This window comes from Lynx canadensis, chromosome B4, assembly GCF_007474595.2.
Source record: "Lynx canadensis isolate LIC74 chromosome B4, mLynCan4.pri.v2, whole genome shotgun sequence".
NCBI lineage: Eukaryota > Metazoa > Chordata > Mammalia > Carnivora > Felidae > Lynx > Lynx canadensis.
The window spans coordinates 41306149-41321501 of record NC_044309.1 but is presented as its reverse complement, the minus strand read 5'-3'; the positions used below and the strand labels follow the sequence as shown (position 1 = coordinate 41321501).

At 43.5% G+C, this 15353-nt stretch overlaps 1 protein-coding gene and 1 non-coding gene across 8 annotated transcripts in view; both read left to right on the top strand.

Moving 5' to 3' along the window:
* The window catches only part of CHD4 (chromodomain helicase DNA binding protein 4), a 30151-nt gene extending 14816 nt beyond the window's left edge, over window positions 1-15335 (top strand). For 3 of the 7 annotated variants that reach the window (XM_030321509.2, XM_030321511.2, XM_030321506.2), the window contains exons 23-40: window positions 650-774; window positions 1060-1297; window positions 1461-1636; window positions 4782-4962; window positions 5047-5133; window positions 5223-5311; window positions 5418-5551; window positions 5893-6037; window positions 6152-6317; window positions 6575-6672; window positions 6782-6911; window positions 8193-8264; window positions 8573-8710; window positions 8940-9048; window positions 9155-9287; window positions 13471-13669; window positions 14392-14555; window positions 14719-15335. In XM_030321509.2, coding sequence (XP_030177369.1) covers window positions 650-774; window positions 1060-1297; window positions 1461-1636; window positions 4782-4962; window positions 5047-5133; window positions 5223-5311; window positions 5418-5551; window positions 5893-6037; window positions 6152-6317; window positions 6575-6672; window positions 6782-6911; window positions 8193-8264; window positions 8573-8710; window positions 8940-9048; window positions 9155-9287; window positions 13471-13669; window positions 14392-14555; window positions 14719-14736 — 2402 coding nt within the window. In that variant the 3' untranslated portion in view covers window positions 14737-15335. Of the gene's footprint in view, window positions 1-649; window positions 775-1059; window positions 1298-1460; window positions 1637-4781; window positions 5134-5222; window positions 5312-5417; window positions 5552-5892; window positions 6038-6151; window positions 6318-6574; window positions 6673-6781; window positions 6912-8192; window positions 8265-8572; window positions 8711-8939; window positions 9049-9154; window positions 9288-13470; window positions 13670-14391; window positions 14556-14718 lie in introns of all 7 variants that reach the window. The other 4 variants (XM_030321510.1, XM_030321507.1, XM_030321508.2 and 1 more) reach the window with 3 other exon arrangements.
* Window positions 6350-6489, top strand: LOC115519605. The gene has a single exon (XR_003970600.1).
* Window positions 15336-15353: the final 18 nt, after the last annotated feature.

Sequence of the window (15353 nt, the reverse complement as noted above, 5' to 3'; positions counted from 1 at the left end):
TTTGGTGTATCATGTCAGGGGGAGGACATGATGTTGATAATGTCTCATTACTGGTAATGTTAACCTTGATCCTTCAGTTCAGGTGATACCTGCTTAGTTTCTCCACTGTAAAGCTACTCTTTTTCACATTGTAATTGATAAATATCTTTTTTTTTTTAGTTGAAGTATATTTGACACAGTGTTAACATTAGTGTCAGGTGTGCAAGGTAGTGAACTTAGAGTGTAACTCTAAAAGTTACACTCTGCTCACCACAAGTGTAGTTACCATCTGTCATACAACACTATTACAGTATCACTGACCATATTCTCTATGCTGTGCCTTTCACCCCCACGATTTATCTGTTACATAACTGGATGAAGGAGGTATTTGAAAGTATGGTCATGCACTGTCTCTCCTCAAACTTTTACTACTCTGATGTTTGCCTGATGAGGTTTTGTATTTCTGACATTCTTTCTACATTTATTAATTGGAATTCAGGAGACACTTTTTTTTTTTTTTTTAAGATTTTTAAATTATTTTTAAGTGATCTCTACACCCAACTTTGGGATCGAACTCCCAACCCTGAGATCAAGAGTCAAATGCTCTACTGACTAAGCCAGCCAGGTGCCCCTCAGGAGACCCTTCTAATGATTTTTGTTCCTTCCTTAGCACCGGGTGCTCAACAGTTCTGCTTCTTGCTTTCTACTCGAGCTGGGGGCCTTGGAATCAATCTGGCCACTGCTGACACAGTTATTATCTATGACTCTGACTGGAACCCCCATAATGACATCCAGGTGAGCAGAGGTAGTGGCCTTCATATACAGTAACTTATTGGTAATGCAGTGTTCTCTGTGAGGGCTCCACCATCTGGAATTAGTTGTTTCAGGGGAAAACAGTAGATTCTTTTTGTGTCTTTTACCTTATTGTGAACCAGAGAGTTTGGGTTAGCCAAGGTCTTAATTTGGGGGTAACATGAGAGAAGGTGGGGTCTGGGGGGGGGAAGTTTGTGTGAAGGCAAACGCAGAAGCAGGAAAATAGGATTACTTCAGTTTCTGACTTTGCATTGTGCCCACCTTCAGGCTTTTAGTAGAGCTCACCGTATTGGGCAGAATAAGAAGGTGATGATATATCGGTTTGTGACCCGTGCGTCAGTGGAGGAGCGCATCACGCAGGTGGCAAAGAAGAAGATGATGCTGACGCATCTAGTGGTTCGGCCTGGGCTGGGCTCCAAGACTGGATCCATGTCCAAACAGGAGCTTGATGACATCCTCAAGTTTGGCACTGAAGAACTATTTAAGGATGAAGCCACAGATGGAGGTGAGCTAGTCAGGAACTTGTTTTGGTGTGGGGCTTGGCCTCTCTAGAGGGTATATTTGATACTTAGGGTCCTGAGACTTGGACCTAGGGTCCTGTGGGACTTGCTTTTTCACTGCAGCTGCTGAATCTGAGTTTGAGGGTATGGACCCCTGATTCTTTGTAGGAGGAGACAACAAAGAGGGAGAAGATAGCAGTGTTATCCACTATGATGATAAGGCCATTGAGCGACTTCTGGACCGTAACCAGGATGAGACAGAAGACACAGAATTGCAGGGCATGAATGAATATTTGAGCTCATTCAAAGTGGCCCAGTACGTGGTGCGGGAAGAAGAGATGGGGGTGAGTATGAGTCCAAGGCCATGCTGTGCTTGATGACTGGTCTGGAATTTGTTATTGCGACCAGGATGGTATTTGAGACAAGAGGAAAACATCTGTAGGTAAATCAGTACATTGAATTGATATACCTCTTTGAAAGTAAATATTATCACACATGGGCAGTCACATTCTCATTTTTGCCGTGGCTATCAGGAAACTCATAGCCAAATTTCACACTCAAAACATTTATATATATATTAGCTCTTCCTTATCAGAATCTCATTTTATCTTCTGTAGTTTATTGATCCTACAAATAAACTTTTGATTTCTATCTCAAATCTCTTGAGAGAAAAGGCAGGAGATGAGATGCATATCTGGGCAGCCTATTTCCCTGTACTTCTTTTTTTTTAGTATTTTTATTTTGGAGAGCAGGCGCTTGCACGTGTGTGCAATGAGTGAGTGGAGGAAGAGCAAAGAGAGAGAAGGGGACAGAGGATCTAAATCGGGCTCTGTGCTGACAGCAGAGATCCTGATGTGGGGCTCCAACTCACAAACTGTGAGATCATGACCTGAGCCGAAGTCAGTTGCTTAACCAACTGAGCCTCCCAGGTGCCCCTATTTCCCTGTACTTTTTATAGCAATAGAACTGTTTTCCCTTTTTCTTTTCTTCCTTTCCTTTTTTACCAAAAGCAAAACAAAAAAAACCCCCTAAAACTGATGAATGTGTGGCTTCTTTAATAATTTTCTCCCCCAAAAGTAGAGTATAAAATGAAAAAAACAAATTGACTTTTTCTTCTGGTCCTCTTTAGACCATTCAACTCAGAGTTCTTTGAATTGGCATAGCTTTCTGGCAGTCTTTGCCATCTTTTCCCAGCTTTCCAACTCAAAACCATCCCCCCCTTATTGCTGTGTTTTTCTGATATATACCTGTTCTCTTTGTTTTCTTCTGGAGATGATGCTACTAGACTCTGTTGGAACTGTGACTGAGAAGTCTGACATAGGTGTGTGGGCTGTAGTATTCAGTCAAAACCGCCCTCCTGTAAGGTGCTTTGTGTTTCTGTTGGGGCAGTGACTGCATGGAGGGGTGATTGGCTTGGGGCAGCACATGCTGAATGGTTGGGAAGGGAGGGTGGTCCTCCCAGTGATAACCTCTGCTGTTGACTACTCAGGTATACAAATGGCCCTCTCATTAGCAGCTGTGGCTGCCATCTACCTTATAAGATTTTTTAAATTGTATTTTTTGAATAAATAGTAATGCACATTCAAAATTCAGAAGATACCAAGGTATCTCTTTCCCATCTAGTTCCCTCCCTGGGGATAACTGAAGTTTTCAGTTTTTTGTATATTTTCCTAAAGGTATTTTATGTGCATACAAATTACATTCATACATATGTATACACGCATGTGCCTATATATACATACATACACACATATAAACACTTTTTTCCCTTTTCATTTTAAACACAAAAGTAGTCATATATGATGTTCTGTACCTTGCTTTTTGTCCATTTGATTAATCTTGGAGATTTAGCCCAAATAAATTACATAAAGAGCTCCTCCTCCTTTAAAAAAAATTGTTTTTAAGATTATATATTTTTTAACTAATCTCTATACCTAGTGTGGGGCTCATACTTTATAACCCTGAGATCAAGAGTCATGTGCCGTACCAGTTGAGCCAACCAGGCCTCCCCTTTGCCTCTTTTTTTTGCTGCATAATATATCTTTGTTTGTAAGTACCGTTATTTATTTACTTAAATATTTATTTATTTATTTAGAGAGAGCATGAACAAGCAAGCGGGGGAGGGGCAGAGAGAGAGAGAGAATGAGAGAGAATCCCAAGCAGGCTCTGTGCTCTTAGCATCAGAGCCTGACGTGGGGCTGGATCCCATGAACCATAAGATCATGACCAGAGCTGAAATCGAGAATTGGACACTTAATCCACTAAGCCACCCAGGTGCCCCCATGATTTATTTTTTAAGATTGAGGTAAAATTGACAGCATATATGTTTAGTTTCTGTTGTACAACAAATTGATCTGATATTTATGTATTTTGTGAAACGATCACCTGGTAAGTCTAGTTAACATCTGTTACCATGCATAGTTGTGCATTTTTTTTTCTTGTGATGAGAACTTTTAAGATCTATTCTCAGCAACTTTCAAATATGCAATACGGTGATTATTAACTGTAATCACCATGCTGTGTGTTATATTCACAGGACTTGTTTATTTTATAACCGGAGGTTCGTACCTTTTGACCCTCTTCATCCATTTTGCCCACTCCCCACCCCCAGGAATTGGTTCAGTTAGTTCCATAATGATAGACATTTAGGGTGTTTCTAATATGCTGTTAGTAGTGGTTTAGTTCTAATGTAAGGGATTTGGAATCAGTTACTGGTCTTGAAGTGTCTGAAAAAAAGATTTTTGGAGGAACGTAAACATTACTAGAACATAAGAGAGTATGTATGTATAATTTGGTTTTGTTTTTTGCACACGGTTGGCAAATTTTTATGAAATTATGAAGAACAGAAGAGCTTATGGTCCTTCTACTTTATCTCTTATGAAGATTTTTTGTAGTATTTCAGAAGCCCTTTTTAAAAAAATTTTTTTTTTTAACATTTATTTTTGAGGCAGAGAGAGACAGAGCATGAACGAGGGAGGGTCAGAAAGAGGGAGACACAGAATCTGAAACAGGCTCCAGGCTCTGAGCTGTCAGCACAGAGCCCGACGCAGGGCTTGAACTCACGGTCTGCGAGATCATGACCTGAGCCGAAGTCGGCCACTTAACCGACTGAGCCACCCAGGCGCCCCCAGAAGCCCTTCTATTCTCCCTTCCTATCTAATCTCTTTTTCGTATATTTTGCTGTCTCCCAACTGTGTAGGTCTCAGTAAAAAGTGTTAGAAGAAAGCATACTGTCTCTTCATGCTTCTCTTGTGATAACTTCATCTCACGTTTTTCTTTAGTTATGTTGACTGCTAATCTCTATGTAATTATGAGGAGCCATGTCCTGTCAATTAAATTTCTCTTAAGTTCTTAGGTCCAACCAGGCACACTAAGTGTTTCAGAGTCCAGTCCTGAAAAGGAGCTAGCACAGTGGGAACTGTGAGGACCAGGGGTAGCTGGTGGTGCTGACTTCAGCACCCCTGAGTCCTGGCCCTCCCTCTGTCCCAGGAGGAAGAGGAGGTAGAACGAGAAATCATAAAACAGGAAGAAAGTGTGGATCCTGACTACTGGGAGAAATTGCTGCGGCACCATTATGAGCAGCAGCAAGAAGATCTAGCCCGAAATCTGGGCAAAGGAAAAAGAATCCGTAAACAGGTCAACTACAATGATGGCTCCCAGGAGGACCGAGGTGTGTGTGGCCGGCCCCGCCCCCCACCCATGGGCCGTTCCACTAGAGCAGTGGGCCCCGCTCATCTGCCCTCTCTCCCTCCAGATTGGCAGGACGACCAGTCCGACAACCAGTCCGATTATTCAGTGGCCTCAGAGGAAGGTGATGAAGACTTTGATGAACGCTCAGAAGGTGAGGGCTGTGCCTTTCTGCTGACTTTTAAATGTTCCTTTGTTTAATACCTCTGTCAGTGTCGCTTATGCCTCCTTTTCTTTTTGCAGCTCCCCGCAGGCCCAGTCGCAAGGGCCTGCGGAATGATAAAGATAAGCCATTGCCTCCTCTGTTGGCCCGTGTTGGTGGGAATATTGAAGTAAGTGCTGTTTGATTCTAAGGAGGGGTGATGGGTGAGTGCTTGATATTTGGTCTTTGATGGAGTAAGACCTGCTCCCTCTCACGTAGGCTCCTCCTTCTTCTAGGTACTTGGCTTTAATGCTCGTCAGCGAAAAGCCTTTCTTAATGCAATTATGCGATATGGGATGCCACCTCAGGATGCTTTTACCACCCAGTGGCTTGTGAGAGATCTGCGAGGCAAATCAGAGAAAGAGTTCAAGTAAGTTGAGAGCTGGAGTGACTGTACAGAGCAAGAGTTTTTAATCTCTGGTCATTCCACACTACTCGTCCAGGCTGTGCAGGGAAATTGTCCGTGTTCTCTGTTGAAGTTGATGGGTGAAGCTGTTAGTAATAGGGCTCTTTGTGTTTCTAGCTTCCCTAGAAGAGAACCTGGGGTGTGGTGTGGGATCTGGAGAACCATCCTTCAATGCGATTGTGGGCTTTATCTCAAGATGGAGCCAGAGTGGTTGTTGCCTAAGTTAATGCCTAAGTGGTTGGAAAGATCTCATCTAGGAGTTGGCCTGATAGCTGTTTAACTCATTTTTCACTTCCTTACTACAGGGCTTATGTGTCTCTTTTTATGCGACATTTATGTGAGCCGGGGGCAGATGGGGCTGAGACCTTTGCTGATGGTGTCCCCCGAGAAGGCCTGTCTCGCCAGCATGTCCTTACTAGAATTGGTGTCATGTCCTTGATTCGAAAGAAGGTGAGCCCTGAGCCTCTTTTCATTGTTCAGAGTTTGTAGGGGAAACTGGAGGGCCAATAGGAAAGGAGCCTAGAGCTGGAATTGAGTCTTCACTATCTTGTCTTATTGCTCCAGGTTCAGGAGTTTGAACATGTCAATGGGCGCTGGAGCATGCCTGAACTTGCTGAAGTAGAGGAGAACAAGAAAATGTCCCAGCCAGGGTCACCTTCCCCAAAGACTCCCACACCCTCCACTCCAGGGGACACACAACCCAATACCCCTGCACCTGCCCCACCTGCTGGTAAGTGTGCTTGTACTCTCTTTTTCTGTCTTTTGTCCTTGCCTATGCTTTGTCTGCTCCCTTGTGCTCAGCTCTAACAGGGGAGTCTGGCAGGACACAGAGCAATCTCCCTCTCAGTTTAGGAGAGCCGTCCTAAGAATAGGGCTGGCTCTTAAAGGCACGAGAGGACAACTTAAGATGAGACAAACTGAGCGGGTGTGACCTTCTCGCTGGTCTAGGACCTTCCTCCTAATTAATTGTCTTCTGTTGGTCTGCAGAGGATGGGATAAAAATAGAAGAGAATAGCCTCAAAGAAGAAGAGAGTGCAGAAGGAGAAAAGGAGGTTAAATCTGCAGCCCCAGAGGCCACTGTCGAGGTAAGAGATGGGGGTGACTGGATGCCATACCAAAGGTAAATGGATAAGCCCGTTCATCCTTTTCGATCGTTGGCCTGTTTGCTTCAACTTACGTCTTTTTCCTTTGAAGTGTACACAACCCCCTGCCCCTGCCTCAGAGGATGAAAAAGTCCTTGTTGAACCTCCCGAGGGAGAGGAGAAAGTGGAAAAGGCAGAGGTGAAGGAGAGAACAGAGGAACCGATGGAGACAGAGCCCAAAGGTATCCACATTTTCAAGTACTACATTGTGCAGATCCCTGTGAAGCTCTTGGACTTTTAACTGGGCTATGGGGTGTCAGGAAGAAGTGAAACCCTGAAGAATCCTGCACCCTTGAATTTAAATTGAGGGTTTTTTCCCCCTTAAGATGTCTTTTATGATGTTAATCATGGAGATTTAGGATTAAGACTGTTCCAGGGCATGTGGGTGGCTCGATTAGATTAGTTAAGCGTCAGAGTTCAGCTCAGGTCATGATCTCAGGGTTTGTGAGTTCAAGCCCCAAGTCAGGCTCCTTGCTGACAGTGCAGAGCCTGCTTGGGATTCTCTCTCTTTGCCCCTTCCCCATTTGCATGTGCTCTCACTCCCCTGTCTCTTTCTCAAAGTAGATAAATAAACTTAAGAAGAAAAAAAAAAAGACTGTTCCATTTGGTTATGGTGAGGAACAGAGAACATTTTTATTTTTTTATTTTGTTTTTTAAGTTAATATGTAAATTTAAAGCAAGCATGAGCAGGGTAGGGGCAGAGAGAATCCCAAGCAGGCTCTGTGCTGTCGGTGCAGAGCACCACTTGGGGCTAGATCTTGTGAGATCATGACCTGAGCTGAAACCAAGAGTCAGATGCTCAACTGACTGAGCTACCCAGGACCCCCTTCTTTTTTAAGTCAATTAATTAATTATTATTTATTTATTTTTGTTTTGTTAAAAAAAAATTTGTTTAATGTTTATTTTAAAAAATTTTATGTTTTATTTTTTTTGAGAGTGAGTGCAAGTGGGGGACGGGCAGAGAGAGAGAGAGAGGGAGACGTCCGAAGCAGGCTCTAGGCTCTGAGCTGTCAGCACAGAGCCTGAGTGGGGCTCAAACCCACGAGCTGCTCGATCATGACCTGAATTGAAGTTGGACGCTCAACTGACTGAGCCACCCATGTGCCCCTTTATTTATTTATTTTTTAATGTTTATTTATTTTGAGAGAGAGAGTGCACGCAAATGGGAGAAGGGCAGAGAGAATCCCAAGCAGGCTCTATGCTATCAGTGCAGAGCCAGATTCAGGGCTCAGTCCCACAGATTGTGAGATCATGAATGACCTGGGCCAAAATCCAGAGTTTGATGCTTAATCCCTGAGTCACTCAGGTGCTCCAAAAGATTTTATTTTTGAGTAATCTGTACATCCAACATGGGGCTTGAATTCACAAGCTTGAGATCAAGAGTTGCATGTCTGTGACTGAGCCAGCCAAGCACCCCAAAACATTCTTCTTTATACACTCTCGATGCCATCTGTTCTCCCCAGGTGTTGCTGACGTGGAGAAGGTAGAGGAGAAGTCAGCAGTAGATCTGACTCCCATTGTGGTAGAGGACAAAGGTGGGTGTTTGGAGAAGCTGGTTATGATTAAAAAGGACTCTAAAACTAGATGCAAGGATTTTATCTCTGGGATAGCCCCTGGCCTCTTCCCATCCACACCCATATAGCTATTTTATCCCAAGCTAAAAGACTCCATCTGTCCCTACATATGATTGTCATGGGCCGGTGGCATCTTTTTCTGGGTTTGAGAAACAGTGTGGAGAAAGGGTGGAGGTGGCTGGATACTTGCAGCATATAATGCTGTGGGTAAAGGCCAAGGTGCTATGCTTTTGTATGGCGCTGATATTTTTCTTCTGCATATCCTGTAGAAGAGAAGAAAGAAGAAGAAGAGAAAAAAGAGGTGATGCTTCAGAATGGAGAGACCCCCAAGGACCTGAATGACGAGAAGCAGAAAAAAAATATTAAACAGCGATTTATGTTCAACATCGCAGATGGTGGTTTTACTGGTATGACAATGAGGGACCATCTGGGGTTACAAGCATCTAAAGTGAAATTAGGGTTCCTGTACAAAGACTTCATTAGATGAGGGACTGTCAAGCTGATTCTGTGTTAGAAAGCCATAGGCATGGCATACTACTAAGATGGCATCTGTGGGGGCAGAGGTAAAGAGTTTTTTGAATTCTTAAAGACATTTGTGTCTCTTTTTCTCCCCAACCTTCCCCAAATTCTCTTCAGAGTTGCACTCCCTTTGGCAGAATGAGGAGCGGGCAGCCACAGTCACCAAGAAGACTTATGAGATCTGGCATCGGCGACATGACTACTGGCTGCTGGCTGGCATCATAAAGTATCCTTTGCCTGAGGCTGGGCTGAGGTTCTTGGTGAAGGTTTCTGAAGATCCCATGTTTGAGGTTCTTTCCTTGTTTTGTTTTTCCTGAGCAATTTTCCAATAGCCATGGCTATGCCCGGTGGCAGGACATCCAGAATGACCCACGCTATGCCATCCTCAATGAACCTTTCAAGGGTGAAATGAATCGTGGCAATTTCTTAGAGATCAAGAATAAGTTTCTAGCCCGAAGGTTCAAGGTGAGCAGGATGGGGAGGAATGAAATGTTGAAGTGACAGCTTTTATTTTTAATTTATTTTATTTTATTATTTATTTATTTTGGGGAGAGGAGGAGGGGCAAAGAGAGGGAGAGAGATCCCAAATAGGCTCTGCACTCTCAGAGACCAGACGTGGGGCTTGATCTCACAAACTGAGATCATGACCTGAGCTGAAATCAAGAGTTGAATGCTTAACCAGCTGAACCACCCAGGTGCGCTGAAATGACAGCCTTTACAGTGCAGAAGGGACTACAAAGGAGGTAGTCTATTCATGCAGCCATGCTTTTTATTGTGTTTTCCTGTGTATGTTACTTAACTTTTTATATTGTGAAAGGCTTTGTTCCCAAGTATCTTAAATATTAGAAATATGGGGGCACCTGGGTGACTCAGTCAGAAAAGCATGCCACTTTTGATTTTGGGGTTGTGAGTTCAAGCCCCACAAATACAGAGATAACTTAAATAAAAAGTTACAAAAAAAAAAGCAAAAAAATTAAGACCTAGAGACTCGAAAGTTAACCAGCTCTTCAAGGGCTGAAGATGACTGTGCCTAATAAATGACACAGACAGAATGGCACCTGGCTAACTCAGTAGGGCATGCAACTCTTGATCTCAGGGTCATGAGTTCAAGCCCCACGTTGGGCATGGAGCCTAGTTAAATACATACATACCAATAAATGACACAGACATGCAGTGGATATGTTGGGGGAACACTGTAGGTTGGAGTGTGCAGGAAAGATACAGAGATGGGACTGAATTGGATCTTTGAAGAGGGAGGGCTGTCAGTGGGCTAGTGTTACTTTTATCTGCATCTGAGAGCACCTGTGTGGATAAGGGGTGGGGTGGATGCAAAGAGGAGATGCAAAGGTAGAGCTTCATTCTCAGAATCACTAGAGTTAGTAAACCCAGGGCTGAAGAGAGTCTCAGTCTAGAATTCGGCAAACGTACATTGAGGGCACCTTTGTGCAGACCATCAAAATGGGATACCATGAAGACAAGATATGGGGATTTTAGGCTGACTGTAACTGGGGGGTAAGAAATGTACACTAATAAATCTTCAAACATGTGCCAAGCAACGAGTGGCACAGGGATACAAAAATAAGGCATGGTGCCTATTCTCAAGGAACTTTTGGTTTAAGGTAGAGACAAATGTGTGATAAAATGAATGCCACTCTGTGTATTGGGAGGGATTCATATGGAAGTTCTCCAGGGAAAATTAGGGAGCCAGAAGAGAGCTCCCAAATGGCTTTGTGGAGAAGCTGGTATTGGAATTAAGTTTTGATTAATGTAATAGAGATAACTGGATAGAAACAGAAGGCTGTTTGAACCAACGGGATTAGGTAGGGCAGAGACCTAGAGGCAGCAGAGCTTATGGTGTTTGCAAACAGCAAGTAGTCCAGTCGGGCTGTAGAGAACACTTGTTTGGGTGATGGTGGGAGGTAGGTTGGAGAGATAGGTAAGGGTTAGAGGTCAGTAGGTGCGTTTTTTGGCACCAGATGAGAGTTTGGACTTGACCCTATAGTTAGTTAATGGGCAGGCATTGAAGGATTGTGAAGAGTTTTGATAGGACCAAGGGAAATGGAAACAGCATTCATGAGATTACAGAACTGCTGTACAGTCATGAGGTAGCAAAGGCTGGGCTGTGGTGCTGGTTGTAGAAAATGAAAAGGATAAGATAAAGGAAACAAAATACCAAATAATTGATAGGATTTACTGATTTATTGTAGGGTCAGCAAACCTTTTCTATTAAAGGGCTCGATAGTAACTATTTCAGGCTTTGTGGGACGTACATGTTGCAAATACTCTCGTAGTGTGCAAGTAGCCACAGGTGATAAACGAGTAAGTATGAATGTGTTCCCATAAAACTGTATTTATTGATGCCAAAATTTGACCTTCATATAATTTTTATAAAGTGTCACAAACTGTTGATTTTTTTTTCTAGCCATTTAAAAATGTAAAAAACTGGGGGCGCCTGGGTGGCGCAGTCGGTTAAGCGTCCGACTTCAGCCAGGTCACGATCTCGCGGTCCGTGAGTTCGAGCCCTGCGTCAGGCTCTGGGCTGATGGCTCGGAGCCTGGAGCCTGTTTCCGATTCTGTGTCTCCCTCTCTGTCTGCCCCTCCCCCGTTCATGCTCTGTCTCTCTCTGTCCCAAAAATAAATAAACGTTGAAAAAAAAAATTAAAAAAAAAAATAATAAAATAAAATAAAAATGTAAAAAACTGGGGCACCTGGCTGGCTTAGTCAGTAGAGTGTGCAACTCTTGACCTTGAGGTTACAAGTTCGAGCCCTATGATGGGTGTGGAGATTACGTAGAAAAACAAGATATTTTTTTAAAAATGTAAAAAAACCATTCTTAGCTCTTGAGCCATACAAAAACAGCCAATGTGCCAGATTTTGGCCATAGGCCATAGTTTTCTGACTCTTGACTGATTGGATTTGAGATACAAACTAAAGTTTTGAGCCTGAGTCACCAAGAAAAATGATCATTGGCAGTTCAGAAAAGTATGAAGAGGGAGCAGTTTGTAGAGTTAAACTTTAGAAAAAGTCCTAGTGTTCTCCCACTACCCCCATCACCATAAACAAGTGGGATCAGAGTGATCAACCACATGAGTGGGATCAGAACGCTCAGTGCTTTGAAATGAAGGTTCAAAAAGCATCATTTGCACAGAGGTGCTGGCTGAACTGGGAAAGGAGAAATCACTTAAGGGAGTGCGTTAAAAGAATAGCAAGCCAAGGGCTTGCCCTGGAGAAAGCTCATAGTATGGGACAGGAAGAGGCAGTTGGTGAAGGAGACAGGATCTGTAGATTGAAAGTAGATGCTTGGTCTGTCTGGGGATAGATTATTCTGCTTGATGAAGCATGTCCTGTGGAAGAAACAACAGCCCATTATTCTCATACTGTCCTATTTCCTGACCCCTAATGGCTTTATTGTTTTTAAGAACCAGTGAGTGGATGGATACTTGAGCAAATTAAGTCTTATAACTTCTGAAACAGCATTCTGTCCCTTGGAATATATTGCAAAGAACCTTTTACGTAGCTCCATCAGGTGACGTGTAAGTGTTCATTGCAGCATAATTTTTGGTGGTGGGGCCTGTAGGCAACCTAGATGTTCAGTTGGGACACTGGGAGTGTGCATAGGTAAAATGTGGGTTCACATCATGAAGCGTTCTAAGCAACAGAAGAAACAAAATATATGTAATAGAACAACATAAATTGAACAAATTAAAAAGATCTGAAGTGGGGAAAGGAAGAAAAAGCTTTTTATGTGTACAGAACAACATTTTGTTAAATTAGAAATATGCACATGAACCAACATTTCAGTCTTCAAAAACACCAAAAACCACGCAGTAAGTATATTATAAGCGTTGCCTATGGAGGAAGGAAAGGGAATGGAAATGAGATATGGAGACAAAAGAAAATAAAATAATTTTAAAAAGTAAAACAACTTAAGTGATATGATGTGGTAGGTATATCCATAGAAGGGACTATCATGCAACCACTAAAAAGCATCTTTTGTCAGGGGCGCCTGGGTGGCTCAGTTGGTTAAGCATCCGACTTCAGCTCAGGTCATGATCTCATGGTTAGTGAGTTCAAGGCCCACATCGGGCTCTGTGCTGATGGCTCAGAGCCTGGAGCCTGTTTCGGATTCTGTGTCTCCCTCTCTGCCCCTCCCCTGCTCCTGCTCTGTCTTTCTCTGTCTCTCAAAAAATAAGTAAATGTTAAAAAAAAATTTAAAAAAAAAAGCATTTTTTGTCAAGAGCAGTTAATAATAAAGGAAGGTTTTTACTATGGAATTTTGAGTGAAGCCATGATGTAGATCTACAGAGAGAGAGTGATCTCTGGTACATAAAAAAATATATATGCAAAGAAAAACCAGAACATGTTAACAGTATCTTTAGGAGGTGCAATTATTTACAATCTTAATTTTTTATACGATCTACTTTCTAAATTGAAACTATCATTTTTGTATAAGCAAATCAATAAAGGGCAAGGAGTTTTAAAAACATGGACTTCCAAATGGGGATTAAAAAAAAGCAAAAGCAATGTGATGTTGAGCTGCTTGTGTGTGGGGGAGCCATCTGTAAGGTTCTTTATGGGTTCTGAGAAGCCTGTCAAAAATCAGAGTAAGTATCAGTCCAACCCCCATCTCCTCTTTATCCTTCTCTAGCTCTTAGAACAAGCCCTGGTGATTGAGGAACAGCTGCGCCGGGCAGCTTACCTGAACATGTCCGAGGACCCTTCTCACCCTTCCATGGCCCTAAACACCCGCTTTGCTGAGGTGGAGTGTTTGGCGGAGAGTCATCAGCACCTGTCTAAGGAGTCAATGGCAGGAAACAAGCCAGCCAATGCAGTCCTGCACAAAGGTAGCCAGTGGCTCCCCTGCCTCCTGCTGACTCGGTCTCCTTCCTCCTCCCGAATACATAGTTACTCCTTGTTTCCAAAACTTTCAGAGTCCCTCTGGCTGGGATCTTTGCCTTCTTCCTTGAAAAGCTAATATCTTAGAGGCAATCAAGGACAGTGGTTCTTTGCCTCTTTTAACTCCATATATTCAAGTTCTTGGAGGTGGAAAGCAAAGCAGAATAATAGAGTATCATCTGAGATAATTTAGAGGTGACTTCAGGTGATTTAAGATGCAGTTAGATTCTAGATCCCTTTCAACATTTTGTTTCTAACTAAAGTTCAAACATGGGGGGTGGGGTGGAGGGTGAAATGAGAAAAAAAAGGCTGTTACAAAGGAAGGAGGAGATAGCTCCAAAAGCTGGAGAGGGAAGATGATGAAAAAAGGAAACAACAGGAATAAGCTTCTCTCATGGAGGGAGAATACAGATGAGACAATATGGAGCAAAGTGCATTGAGGCATAAAAAAGCATAGCATCATGGACAGTTGGAAGTGGAATATAAGAAGTAGTAACTTGGGTATGGTGGAGGCCAGTCAGGTGACTCTGACTGACAGACCATACTCCAGCACATCAGTCACTTGGATCACTGAGAAGTAACAGAGGGGCCTGGTTCACCGTGCTAAGAAGGATCTCAGTCTTGACTACCACAGCTCACCATCTGTTTCCCCCTGCACCCCTACCCCATGCAGTTCTGAAACAGCTAGAAGAACTGCTGAGTGACATGAAAGCCGATGTGACTCGACTCCCAGCTACTATAGCCCGAATTCCCCCAGTTGCTGTGAGGCTACAGATGTCAGAGCGTAACATTCTCAGCCGCCTGGCAAACCGAGCACCCGAACCTACTCCACAGCAGGTAGAGTGTTTTCTTCTGGCCAGCTGTTCCAGCAGAGCCAGTCTGGAACTTGTAATATTGCTCTCCTGGTTGGGGGGTGCAGGGGCTTACCGGTGAGTTCCCTTGGGATCAGGTAGATTCCTATGGTTTGGAATTCTGACTCCCTTGGCTCTCTTTCCTGTAGGTAGCCCAGCAGCAGTGAAGATCCGGATCGATGATACCACCTCCACCGCTGAGCAGTGACCTTCCTCACTTTCCCTTGCCCAGCTTCTCCCCTGGGGCCTGAGAGACCCTCTCCTTCCTTCTGCCCCATCTTCCACATTGTAAAGGAACAGCCCCCAGTGCACTGGGGAAGGGGAGGGAGTGAGGGGCGGTGGTGCCCTTCCTGCTGGAGAGACATGCAGCAGTAGCGCCGGCGCCATCTGCAGGGAGCTGGCGGGCTGGCCTTCTGGGCCCTGGCTTCTCCCCACCGTAACGCCTGTTACACACAAACTCTTGTGGGTTCCCGCCAGGCTTGAAGAAAACGATCTGAATTTCTTCCTCCTTTTGGTTTTATTTTGTTGGTTTATTTTGTGTTTTCTTTTCTCCTTTTTGGGGGGTATTCAGAGTGGGCCGGGCCCCTGGGCGAGACACAGCTACCTCTGTTGGCATCTTTTTAATACCAGGAACCCAGCGGCTCCAGCCACTGAGCAGCTAGAATGAAATAAAGTGGAAAAAAAAAAAAAAAAAAAAGAAAAGAACCAAAAGCATAAAAAACCACAGCAAATTTCTTGATGAAAATTGAAAATAAAAGTTTCCTTGTATTTTAGTGCTCTGGTT